The sequence below is a fragment of the Orcinus orca genome, chromosome 16 (assembly GCF_937001465.1).
Source record: "Orcinus orca chromosome 16, mOrcOrc1.1, whole genome shotgun sequence".
Classification (NCBI taxonomy): domain Eukaryota; kingdom Metazoa; phylum Chordata; class Mammalia; order Artiodactyla; family Delphinidae; genus Orcinus; species Orcinus orca.
Window position 1 is genome coordinate 59341515 of NC_064574.1, and position 12645 is coordinate 59354159.

Consider the following 12645-nt stretch of genomic DNA (forward strand, 5'->3'; position numbering starts at 1 on the left):
TGAAATATTTACAGTCGAAATGATATGATATCTGGGCACTGCTTCAAAATAATCCAGGAGGAAGTAGGTGGGGGTAAAAATAAAGCCAGCTTGGCCCGTAGTGGATAATTTTTGAAGCCAGGTGATGGTCTATGAAGGTTTGTTACACTGTCCTCTTTACTTTTTGAAGGGTTGACGTGTTCCTTCATCAGGACAATTAAAGCAGCAGTGCGGTGCTCTTATCCTGCCTGTGTAACCCTCCCTGCTTGGGGGCTGCTCGTAGTCACAAGTAGGTCAGGGTCTCCCCAGAATTTAGAATTTCACAGATCCGTGAATTTTCCAAAAACTTGGGTAAAGGACAAAGTCAACTTTTCCTTATGCCAAATTAAAACAAAAGAAAACCAAACAAAACTTTAAAACTCCCATCTGCTCCATCATCATTTCATAAAAGGAAGATCATATAAACATCAATAACATCTTTTCAGAAAAGTCCAGCCTTTCAACCGGGCACAATTAGCCTTATGGACAAACTTGTTCCATGTCCCTCTTTTGTCAGTTCACCCTGAAACTGGCTACACAAACACCCTGGGGAGAGGAAGGAAGACTTGAGGGCTGGCTGCTCTCACTTCCCTTCCTGCTAATGAAGGAAGGACTTGTATGCTGCTGTCATTACAATGTGCAGGGCTCTCAAACCATCAGCCTCTCAAAGAGTGCAGGTGAAGATCCCCCTAAACCAGGAACTCATGGATGCACTTCCCTTTCATCTAATCCTAGTGATGTGTCCCCGGTGGGGGAAGGGAGCTGCAGACTCAGGGAGGGCTTTCCTGCTGGATGAAATGCTTTGTACTTGAATGGAAAATAACAGCTGGGCCCAAGGCAGCAAGGGCCCTCTGTCTGTGCTCAGCTGGTGGTGAGGGCCCCTTTGAGACCTCAGGAGAGCAGAGCCAGCCTTGCGGGTGGCATCAGTTGGCTGCATGGCTATGCTCCTGAGACTTAAGCTACCACCTGATACACTGTGACTTGCTCCTCTTTCCTTCGCTTCCTCCTCTCTCTTGCACCCCACCTACCAAGGGGTTCTGGTTTATTTCTTAAGGCAATAAATTTCAGGATCAGATATGAGCGTCCTTTTCCTTGAAACTCAGGCACATGGAAGACAGATTTTTTGGGGTGAAGAAATGTTCTGGAGGTAGATAGTGGTGATAGTTGCACGCACAATGTTATAAATGTACGAAATGCCACTAATGGTAAATTATATGTTATGTGTATTTTACCACAATTAAAAAAATAAACAGACTGTTGGGGGGCAAAGTGTCACCAGGGAAGACACGTGTTCAGCAGCTGCCGTGTTGCCCGGATCGTACTTCCTCCATGTTTCATACTACTTGGGGTCATTCTCCCTTTCTGCTAGCCAGAGTCTCTTTCTGCTGTTTGCAACCAAAAAAACAAAAACAAAAGCAAAACCTTCCATTATGTAATCTCCCTGAGCCTCAGTTTCTTCACCTGTAAGATAGGGGTAATAATAGTACCTTCCATTTATTCATTTTAACAAAGATTGCATCAGTAAACTCAATCAGTGTTCACCAAGATAATGACGAACAAGAGGAGGAAGATGGTACCATGTGTATTTCCTGTTGCTGCTGTAACAAATCACCATAAACTTAATGGCTTAAAACAACCAAATTTATTCTCTTATGGCTCCGGAGATCAGAAGTCCAAGTTGGGTCAGCAGGGCTGCCTTCCTTCTGGAAGCTGTAGAGGAGAATCCATTTCCTCACCTTCTCTAGCTTCTAAAGGCCGCCCACATTCCTTGTCTCGTAGTCCTCCATCACTCCAACCTCTGCTCCGGCTGTCACCTCTCCTTCTCTGACCCTGACCCTCATGGCTTTCTCTTATAAGGACCCTTGTGACGGCATTGAGCCCATAGTCCATGATAACCTCCCTATCACAAGATCCGTAACTCAATCTGCAAACTCATTTGCCAAGAGCCTTTTACCATGTAAGGTAACACTCACAGGTTCTGGGGTTAGGATGTGGATTTCTTTGGGGGATTTCTTTGGGGGGCTTTTATTCAGCCTACCACTCCATGTGTCCAAAGTTTTGATTTATAACTATTTATGTGGTTATGTGGAAGATTCCAAGGAAAATAAGTTATCTTCCCTGCCTTCAATGCTTAGAATACTGTTGGGGAAACAAAATATTTACCAAGTCCACAGAGCCCCAGGCGGTGTGGTGGATGCTACTTTGGGAGGTGAAGTGATGTTTTGAGGATATGAAGATGAGTGCAAGGATCCTTTGTTTCCGCTCTGAGGAGAGGTATCTCCTCTCTTTAGAGCTGTGTAGGCTGTGCCTGCTCAAATCGGGGCGCCACTTTTCCAGGAACAATGATCTGAATGTTGTCTCCTGGAGGTGTGTGACACAGCATTCCTGCCTTCTCCTCACAGGAAGTGGGAGCTTTTGGACAGGCAAGGTGGAATAATCTCTTCACTAGATCAGCAGACATCTTTGCTTTCTACTTTTATAGATTCCTATGGTCTGAGTGTTTGTGTTTCTCCCAAATTCATATGTTGAAATCCTAACCCTAAATAAGATGGTATCAGGAGGTGGGGTGTTTGGGAGGTGCTTAAGTCATGAGGGCCAAGCCCTTGTGAATGGGATTAGTGCCCTTTTAAAAGAGGCGCCAGGGAGCTCCTTTGTCCTCTTTTGTCTTGTGGGGACACAGGGAGAACTCTGTACCTCCTTACCTGATCATGCTGGTCCCATGATCTCGGACTTCCAGCCTCCAGAACTGTGAGCAATACATTTCTGTTGTTTATAAAGCAGCCAGTCTATGGTATTTTGTTATAGCAGCCCAAACAGACTAAGACACTGATGATTTGCTAAATTTCATTTGGACCCTAGGGAGGGTTAATTTTAATGTTAGCCTTAATTTTGGCTTAAGGTCTGACAGGTAAGTTGATGGTGAAAAGGGGTGAGGGGCAAGGGAGAAGGCATGTCCCCCTCCTCCAGCTTTCCAGAGTCCTGGAGAAATTGTATCAGTTAGAAACAGGACAGGATGGTCCAAAGAATAAGAAATCAGCTGCTAGATCATCTGCTGTGATACAGTTGCTGGAAAGCATGAACCATGCCCATCTTTCATCAAGAGAGTAAACCGCCACTGAACAGCAATAAAGACAGTCTGTAAGCAATTTAATTGAGGTATCTAGAAGGGAGACGTACCACTACGTGTCCAACTAGGCTTTGCCCAGCCCCCAGCCCTCAGGTAGCTGACTCTGGGTCTGGCATGTTACTAGAATGAGTTGGGTCATTCGCTGGTGAGTTCTTAGTTTTTCAGCTGGTGTCTGTCCTGGGACCTGGCCCATGAACTCTGCTTTCCCAGAGTAAAAATTGTGACATGTGTCTCAGTAAGGATTACTTGATGTGTGTGAACTATGTGACAAATACAAAGGTCTTAAAATTTACTTATACACTGAAACTTTTTTTAAAAAGAGATTTATTCACGTACCATACAATTCACACATTTAAAGTGAACAATTCAATTTTTTTGTGTATTCAGAGTTGGGCAACCATCACTACAACCAATTTTAGAACATTTTCTTCATCTTCTTAATAATTAGCAGTCACTCCCCATTTCCGCCCAACATCTACTCCTCAGTCCCTGGCAACCGCTAATCTACTTTGTCTCTATGAGTTTGCCTGTTCTGGACATTTTGTATAAATGGAATCATAAAATGTGTGGTCCTTTGTGACTGACCTCTTTCACTGAACATAATGTTTTCATAGTCCATCCATGTTATAGTATGTATCAGTATTTCATTCCTTTTTATGGCTGAATAATATTCCATTGTGTTGATATACATATATACATGTATACATATATACATATACTATTTTGTTTATCCATTCATCAATGGATGGATATTTGGATTATTTCACTTTTGGGCTATGAACAGAGAGTAAGGGTAGTATATTCATGTACAAGTTTTTGTGTGGACATATGTTTTCGATTCTCTTGAGTATACACCTGGTATACTGGGTCATATGTAACTCTATGTCAATTCTCTCGAGTATACACCTGGAAGTGCTGGGTCATAGAGTAACTCTATGTTTAACCTTTTGAGTAACTACCAGCTTGTCTTGCAAGCTGGCTGTACCATTTGACATTCCCATCAGCAAGGTATGGGGGTTCAAATTTTTCCAAATCCTCACCGACACTTGTTATTTTCCATGTTTGTTGTTGTCCGTGTTGCCTGTTTGTTTTTATGGTCATCTTAGTGGATCTGAAGTGGTATATCATTGTTTTGATTTGCAGTTCCCCGATGGCTAATGATGTTGGGCAGTTGGCCATCTTTTCATGTGCTTACTGACTATTTACTGGCTATTTTATCCTCCTTGGAGAAATGTCTATTCAGATCCTTTGCCTCTTTTTTTTGGCCTGCACAGCATGAAGGATCTTAGTTCCCGACCAGGGATGGAACCAGTGGAAGTGTGGAGTCTTAACCACTGGACCACCGGGGAAGTCCCTGGGTACATTTAATCTTGAATGGCCTCCTAAACAATTTCATATAGGAGCCACTATAGAATAGTGATTCACTATGGGAGCTCTCAGGTTGATAGCCTGGATTTGAATCCTAACTTGGCTGTATATTAGTACACGACCATGACCATTCCCTACAGACCTCAGTTTTCCCCAACTACACAATGAGGATAGAAATATTAGCGACTTCATAGGGTTGTTGTAAGGATTTTAAAAGGCAGCACATGTCAAAGGCTTAGTAAGGCTTAGTAAAGACTCAGTAAGTGTTACCCATAATAGTAACAACATCAACACTTACCAAGCCTTTTCTATTTTATGTGCACATAGGAATCTCATTTAATCTACACAGCAATCTTGCAAAATAGGTATCATCATCTCCATTTTACGAGTGAGAAAAGTGAAGCTCAGGGAGATGAAGGAATGTGTCCCGGGCTACCCAGATGTTAAGAGACAGAGTAGAGATTCCTACCTGCATCTGGATGACTGCAGGGCCCTCCGCAAATGTGTCTCAGGAGAGTTTTTAGGCTTCTGCTGTTCAAATGCAACTGTAATTAAGCAAATGCTATAAGAAAGGAATCAGAGAAGAACCCAGTAATGAAATCGTCACCCGCTTATTCAGGCAGAGAGAAGCCATAGCACCCCCGCCCCCTCCACCAAGGATGTGTTCATTTCGCTTTGAGTGGGTTTTTGAGTCGGAGGGTCTTTTCACACAGCCCGGGCAAGCTCTCCCTGTTTAGCACGGCCTCCCTGAGAACCTCATGGAGTTAACTGAAAAACGAAGAAAGGCAAGCATCCAGTAAGGCTCCCTCTTCTGGAACCATCGTTTAGGATTTCTTTGTAGTTCCCCATAGCGACATTGGGTGTCACCTTCGAGTTGACTGAAGCCAGTCTCCCAGAAATTGTCAAAATGCGACGTTTTGTTCCAAGAGTTTCTGCCTCTCTAAGATCCAGTTTGGAGGCATTCATTACCAGCACTCCTGGCCCCAAGTCAGGCTGGATAATCTGGTTCTCATTTACAGAGCCAAGCAGTGTTCTTAAAGAAGAGGGCGCCCAGCAGCTGGATAAGCTTTGAGTTTGAAAATGAGCTCCATGGCCATGACTTTTGCAACTGACTTCTCTTCTGTTGAAAGGGAGGTGATGACACAAGGATGAGAGTCAGTTTATGCAAAGATCCTACTAACTCGGAGTCCTTTTCTCCCAGAGTTCTTTGCGCTGCTCTGTCTCATCTGCTCACACCTGTATCTATACTATGCTGTGAGCAACTGTGGGCGATGAGTGGGCTGGGACTCTCCCTCCCTCTCTCCCTCCCTCCCTTCCTTTCCTTCCTTCCTTCCTTCCTTCTTTCCTTCCTTCCTTCCACCCTCCCTCCGTCCCTCCCTTCCTTCCTTCCTCCGTTCCTTCCTTCCTTCCTTCCTCCCTCCCTTCCTTTCTTCCTTTCTTCCTTCCTTCCATGCCATACATATTAATTGAGTATATATTATGTGCCAGACACTGGAGCTAAAATAGAAACAAAACAGCAAATTCCTCTTCCTTCATGGAATTGACATTCTAATTCCTTATTTATCTGTATGTTCTCGGCACCTAGCACATAGTAGGCACTTAATAACTGCTTTAATGGATTGGTGTATACTCTTCTCTTCCAATTTTTTCCTATGCATATACTAACACAATACATGATATTTAAATTTTAGATAGAAATGAGAGCATGAATTAATACTATTCTGTAACCTTTCCCCCAACTTAATAGTGTCTCATGGCCGTCTTTCCATGTTAGAACATAAAAGTCGACTTCAGGGTTTACATGTCCCCAAGTGCTATCTGGAATCACTCTGCCCCTTGGAGTCTAGAAAAGACTGGCTTGAGCCCAAATCCATTCCCTGTGAATTCTCAGGGTCAGGTTAGGATTGTGAATGGACCAGGGTGCTCACGTTCTCATGGTCACTTCTGGTCACTGTTTATGCTTCTGCTGAATTAATTTCATCCCAATTTATTTAACCAGTCTCCTATTGTTGGACATTTAGGTTGTTTCCAGTCTTCCTATCACAAACAGTGCTGTAGTGAAAAAGCTTGTTCATCCTTTGTTTTATGCAAATTGAATAAATTGCTAGAAGTGGTATTGCTGGGTAAATTTAGCAATAAGTATTGCTATAGACACAGATATTGCAATATCTGTGGATACTGCTAAATTTTCTCCACAGAGTTTGTACTAATTCTCATTCCCAATAAGATGTGTTACCAAATTGTGATCTTTGCTTATCTGTACAAATACACATAACACACACATTTCCTTTTCATAGTCTTTACCTTTTTTTTTTTTTGGTGAATTGTTGATCTGCAGGAGCTTTTTCATATGTTAGGGAAATTATCCCTTTGTAACTTAAAATACAAATATGTTTTCTTAATTTTTATTTGTTTCTCATCATCTTTTTCTTTAAACAGCTGCCTAGTATTCCATAAGTATTCTTTAAACAGTTTCTTGTTGCTAGACATCTTGGTTGTTTTCAGTTTTTTGCTGTTATAAACTACACAGCTCTTTCCGCTAATCTGCACTGCATCTCTTTATGCTAAATTCCTAAAAGTGGAATTTCTTGTTTAAAGGATATTGACTTTCAAAAGCCTTTTCATACATGTTGAGTATTGAATATTATATTTAAAAAACCTTATTATTTAAAAATAAACATTTAGTAATTTAAAGCAATGCCCCCCACATCCCAATCGTGCATCCACTCAGACTGACTAGTCTAATCTATCCTTCCACCCCCTTCCACTTGCTCTGTATTACTTTGAAGCAAATAATCTCATCTATAAAGATTTAAGGATGTAGAGAGATGCTGTCTTTGGATGGGAGATTCACCATCTCTCCCCCTCGTTCTTCTAGGTAGCGGCAATGGAAAGTTACCCAACAATGCTGTTTAGCAGCCTTCCTCTTGGAGGCTGCTGGGGGGCAAACGTTTAATCACATTCGTGTGCCCCTTCTCTGGAGCTCTGCTCTTGTTTTGCAGACAGGACAAAACATTCACCCACATGGATGACTCAGCCAGCCCCAGGCCTCTTTGGTCCACGGCAGAATCTCCACAGACCCAAAAGCTTTGCTTCAACCATAAGTTTTCACTTATTTTCTATTCATCCCAAGAGGCAGGCAGGAAATTGCCCTTGGTCCATGAATCTCACAGGAATCTTTCCTCTGCCCTTTCCCATTTGGATGTTGCTTCCTTGAACAATACCCAGGTGGATGGGCACTTTCTCCATGCGAACTTATCTTGATGTGCACTGACATCTGGCTGGTGGGGGGCTCTGTCTTTCACGCTGAGCCCCTGCGACTCAAGAGTGTTGCCTATGGCCTACCCAGGACTCTCCCAGGATCCTGCAGGCCGTATTCTGAGAACTCCCCTTGCTCCTGACAGGCTCCCAGTTTCCATCCTTAGTTGGCTTCACCCTGGGGGTACCGGGCACTGAGGGGGTCAGGGTGGGCACTGCCAGCCAGGCCCTGCTTCCTCATTTATGCAGCACCAATTATTGCCAAGATACCCTTGGGATTTGGGAAGCAGAGAACCCATAGGGGTGCAGCAATATCTAGAGTGGCTGCTGGCAGCCTGGCTCTCTCCACACAAATGACTTGACCCTGTGCTGGCCTCCATGGTGCTGGGGCCTTACCCACCTAGCTCACTGAACCCTCCAGCGCCCTGCAGATGGGGATTTCATTATTCTTATTTTACCCAAGAGGAATAGGAGGCTCTCAGAGAGACTAAGGGACTCAATGAAAGTTACATAACTTGAGCAAGTCCCAGTACTGAGATTTTGAATCCAGGTCCTCGAGCTGGAGTTTTGACCCTAAGGCCATCGTTCTTACCTTTTGATTCATTTTTAAGAACAAATATATCAGGTAGAGGTCATAGCAGAAAGGCTGCCCAATCAAATCCCCTTCTGAGGCCCAAGCTGGGAAATCCAAGGGAAGTAAGATCACATTGGGGTTGGCATGAATACTGGCTAATCACACTTATCCAGGCGTAAAGTAGATTCCAGGCAATGGAGGCTTCTACAGGGAAAGTCTGCTTGTCAGTAACAGCTTCTGGCCTCTTTGGGCTGCTATCTGTTTTACCGAGTTCAAGCTCGTCCTGTTTGCCACACGACAGGCCAATAAAATAGAGAGATGAATTGTTGGGGCAAGGAATAGCAACTTTATTCAGAAAACCAGCAAACTGAGAAGATGGTGGACTAGTGTCCCAAAGAACCATTTTCCCTGAGTTAGAATTCAGGTTTCTTTTATACTAAAAGGGGAGAGGGTAAAGTCCTGGTTCCAGTCAGACTCCAGAGGGGATGTGCTAATTTCTTTCCTGCAGCCATTCACAGGTGGGCCTGGTCAGGAGGTTTCCTATGAGCTAAATAAAGGTACTTTAGCTTAACGTTCTTTATGTGGGAGGCAGGGTTCCCAGAGATGGGCCATTATGTATGATTTAAGCTTATAGGCAACATCCCTTTCGAGATCAACTTGTAGCAAAAGCAATAGAATACAAAGGTTAAAGTAAAAGAAATAGATCCAATATGGAGTCAGATTTGTTCTTCCCTATTGGATCTAGAAATGAGAAGGGGATTTCCTAGTTCACTGATGGGCAGCACTGGTGGCTTTGGAATGTTCTCCATCCCACCGAATGGGCAGCCCTGTACATCCACGCAGAGTCGAGTACTTTGCCCAAGTGGGGGTGCTGGGGCTGTGGTCTTCTCTGCCACCAGGACTCTGTGCCACCAGGGGAACTATGGAATGTCAATGTGGTAGAAAGAAATTTGCCCTCCTGAGTGTTAAATGCTGGATAATGACCAGAGACTGGATTTCATTGTTCCCGCTCAGACCCATTAAATAGAGGCACCTGATGGGCAGATTTCCAAATGGGAGCTTCCACGTGTGTCAGGGCTCAGTCATCATTCTGCACTGAAGCCCTCCTTCCCCAACCCCAGGCCCTTTGGTGAGTTTGATATCACCCTTCATCCGGGCTCTCAAATGACAAACTCACGCCGCTAACCTTCACCACCTCCCCTGTAGCCAAGCACTCACCACTGACCTCTCCATTCTCTCTCTACATTGTTTCAAAACTTTCAGGAAATCCTATTGGTGTTTCCTTGAAAACACACCTCACATCTTTTGACTCTTTTGCATGTCTATCTTACACCACCCTGGAGGCTCTTGCTCAGGGTCAGGGGCAACAGTCCCCTCATAACTGTCTGCAGCTTCCCCCTTTTTCCCCACTGCAGTCTGTTCTCACAACACAGGCAGAATGAGCTCTTGTCAGTCTTCTGCTTAAAATCCTTCAATGGCTGTCTTCCCATTGCATGTAAGAAAAATCCAAACTCCTTCCCTTGGCCTCTAAGACCCTGCCTGGAACTGGTCCCTGCCTGCCTACCAGGCCTTTGTTGCAGACATGCTGGCTTTCTTTTAATTCCCACCTGTTAGCACAGTTTATCCAGCCCCAGGGCATTTGCACTTGCAGCTTCCTCTGCCTGGGCTGCTATGAGTCTGGCCCTTCCTATTTATTTATTTACTATTTAAAACTTTAATTGAAGTATAGCTGATTTATAATGTTATATTAGTTTCAGGTATACCATATAGTGATTCAATATTTTTATAAATTATACTCCATTTAAAGTTATTACAAAACAACGGCTATATTTCCCTGTGCTGTACAATATATCCTTGTTGTTTATCTATTTTATACATGCAGTTTGTACCTCTTAATCCCCTACCCCTAACCTGCCCCTCCCCACTTCCCTCTCCCCATTGGTAACCACTAGCTTGTTCTTTATATCTGTGTCTGTTTCTGTTTAGTTATATACATTTGTTTTATTTTTTAGATTCTGCATATAAGTGATAACAGAGTACTTGTCTTTGACTCATTTTACTAAGCATAATACTCTCTAGGTCCACACATATTGTTGCAAATGGCAGAATTTTATTCTTTTTGCTGAGTAATATTCCATTATATATTATATACACCACATCTCTTCATCCATTTATCTGGACACTTAGGTTGCTTCCATATTTTGGAAAATTTATATGGAACCGCAAAAGACCCTGAAATGCCAAAGCAATCTTGAGAAAAAAGAACAAAGCTGGAGGTATCCCGCTCCTCGACTTCAGGCTATTCTACAAAGCTACAGTACAGTAAGTCCTCTACATATGAACCTTCAAGTTGCAAACTTACAAAGATGTGAACATGTGTTCGCATGTCCAGTCACGTAAGTTAGTTCACGTGTCTGATGTATGTTGTTATGTGTGTGCTTTGTGTCACATGGTTGTGCTTTTGTGTACTTTACAGTACTGTATAGAGTACAATAGTACAGTATCTTTATAGGTAGAATTGAATCCAGCAGGGAACCAGAACCTGTGCCATCAGCATCAGGCGTGAGTGAAACTGCAGCTTGCCCTCCGCCTCCTATTGCTGACCATCCTTCAGCTCTACCATCTCCCACCTCCTCTCCCTCCTCCAGTCAGTAACTCTTCTTGCCTGTTCACTCGATGATGCCAGCCCCCGTATGCCAGCTGTACTACTGTACTTTTCAAGGTACTGTACTGTAAGATTAAAAATGTTTTCTTCATTTTTTGTGTATGTTTCTTTTTTATGTATTTTTTATGTAAAAGTAGTATAAACCTATTACAGTACAGTACTATATAGCCGATTGTGTTAGTTGGGTACCTAGGCTAACTTTGTTGGACTGACGAACAAATTGGACTTACAAACGTGCTCTTGGAATGGAATTTGTTTGTATGTAGGGGGCTTACTATAATCAAAACAGTATGGTACTGGCACAAAAACAGACACATAGATAAATGGAACAGAATAGAGAGCCCAGAAATAAACCCACACACCTGTGGTCAATTAATCTATGAGCAGGGGCAAGAATATATTGGGTTGGCCAAAAAGTTCGTTTGGGGTTTTTCTGCAAGATGTTATGGAAAAATCTGAATGAACTTTTCAGCCAACCCAATATAATAGCAAAAAGACAGTCTCTTCAATAAGTAGCCCTTCTTATCTTTTGGTTCTGCTTAAGTGTTAGTCCCTCAGAGAAGCCTTCCCTGATTATCTAAGCAGGTCTCCCTCCTTTTAAAGTAATAGCATCCCTTTCATCTCCTCCCCATAATTTATCACTGGGTTAAATTATGTGCTCTAAAAAGATATGTCCACGTCCTAACCCCCAGTACCTGTGAATGTGGCCTTATTTGGATATAGGCTCTTTGCAGATGTAATCAAGTTAAGATGAGGTCATACTGGATCAGGGTGGGCACTAATCCAATGACCAGGGGCCTTATAAGAAGAGGGAAATTTGCACATGGAAGAATACCTCTCAAAACAGAGGCAGAGATTGGACCCAAGGAATGCCAAGGGTGGCTGGCAGCCCCCAGAAGGTGGAAGGAGTGAGGAAGGATTCTCTCCAGAGTCTCCAGAAGAGCCAACCCTGCAACACCTTGTTTTCAGACTTCTGGCTTCCAGAACTGTGAGAAAAGAAATTTCTGTTGATTAAGCCACCCAGCTGTGCAAGTTGTTACCTAGGAAACAAATACAGTTGGTTAATTACTTTGTTTGCTTATTTGTTTATTTTTTGTTTATTTTTGTTTATTTTTTAAATTTTTCTTCCACTTGACAAGCCTTTTATTTCTTTATTCTCTCTTGTATCCCTAGTGCCCAGCTGTGGGTCTAACACAGAAAGAACTCACCAAATATTTCTGGATGAATCAATTCCCCCACGTAATCAGCCATAACATCAACTGTAGCTTGTCTTGTGTTCATTGCTCTGTATCATGTCCATCGCTCCCACTTTTGGTCGTCATCTCCCTCTGAATTTTTGCAAGAGCCTTCCATCTGGTCTATGCGCTGCTTAACTTTTCCTCCCCTTTTTAACAGAAATCCGATCTTCTCACTTTTCCACTTTAAACCCTTTATTCTTTCCCCATTGTCCTATACTAGCTATTGGACCTTGGGCATTTGCCATAAACGCTCAGCCTCAGCCTCAGTCTCCTCATCTGTGGAATGGGAGTAGTAATTGCACCTACCTCACCAGGTTGATGTGAAGATTAGCTGAGAATCAATGCAAAGCACAAAGCACAATGCCCAGCGCATCACAGGAGCCCTGTGAATGCTGGC

The 12645-nt window shown here is 43.1% G+C and overlaps 1 protein-coding gene across 2 annotated transcripts in view; it reads left to right on the forward strand.

Annotated features, from left to right (window-relative positions):
- Positions 1-12645, forward strand: part of TNFRSF17 (TNF receptor superfamily member 17) — a 64493-nt gene that overhangs the window by 20436 nt on the left and 31412 nt on the right. For both annotated transcript variants that reach the window (XM_049699772.1, XM_049699773.1), the window contains 2 exons: positions 10533-10667; positions 10858-11067. In XM_049699772.1, the coding sequence (XP_049555729.1) occupies positions 11022-11067 (46 nt within the window). In that variant the 5' untranslated portion in view covers positions 10533-10667; positions 10858-11021. The remainder of the gene's footprint in view (positions 1-10532; positions 10668-10857; positions 11068-12645) is intronic.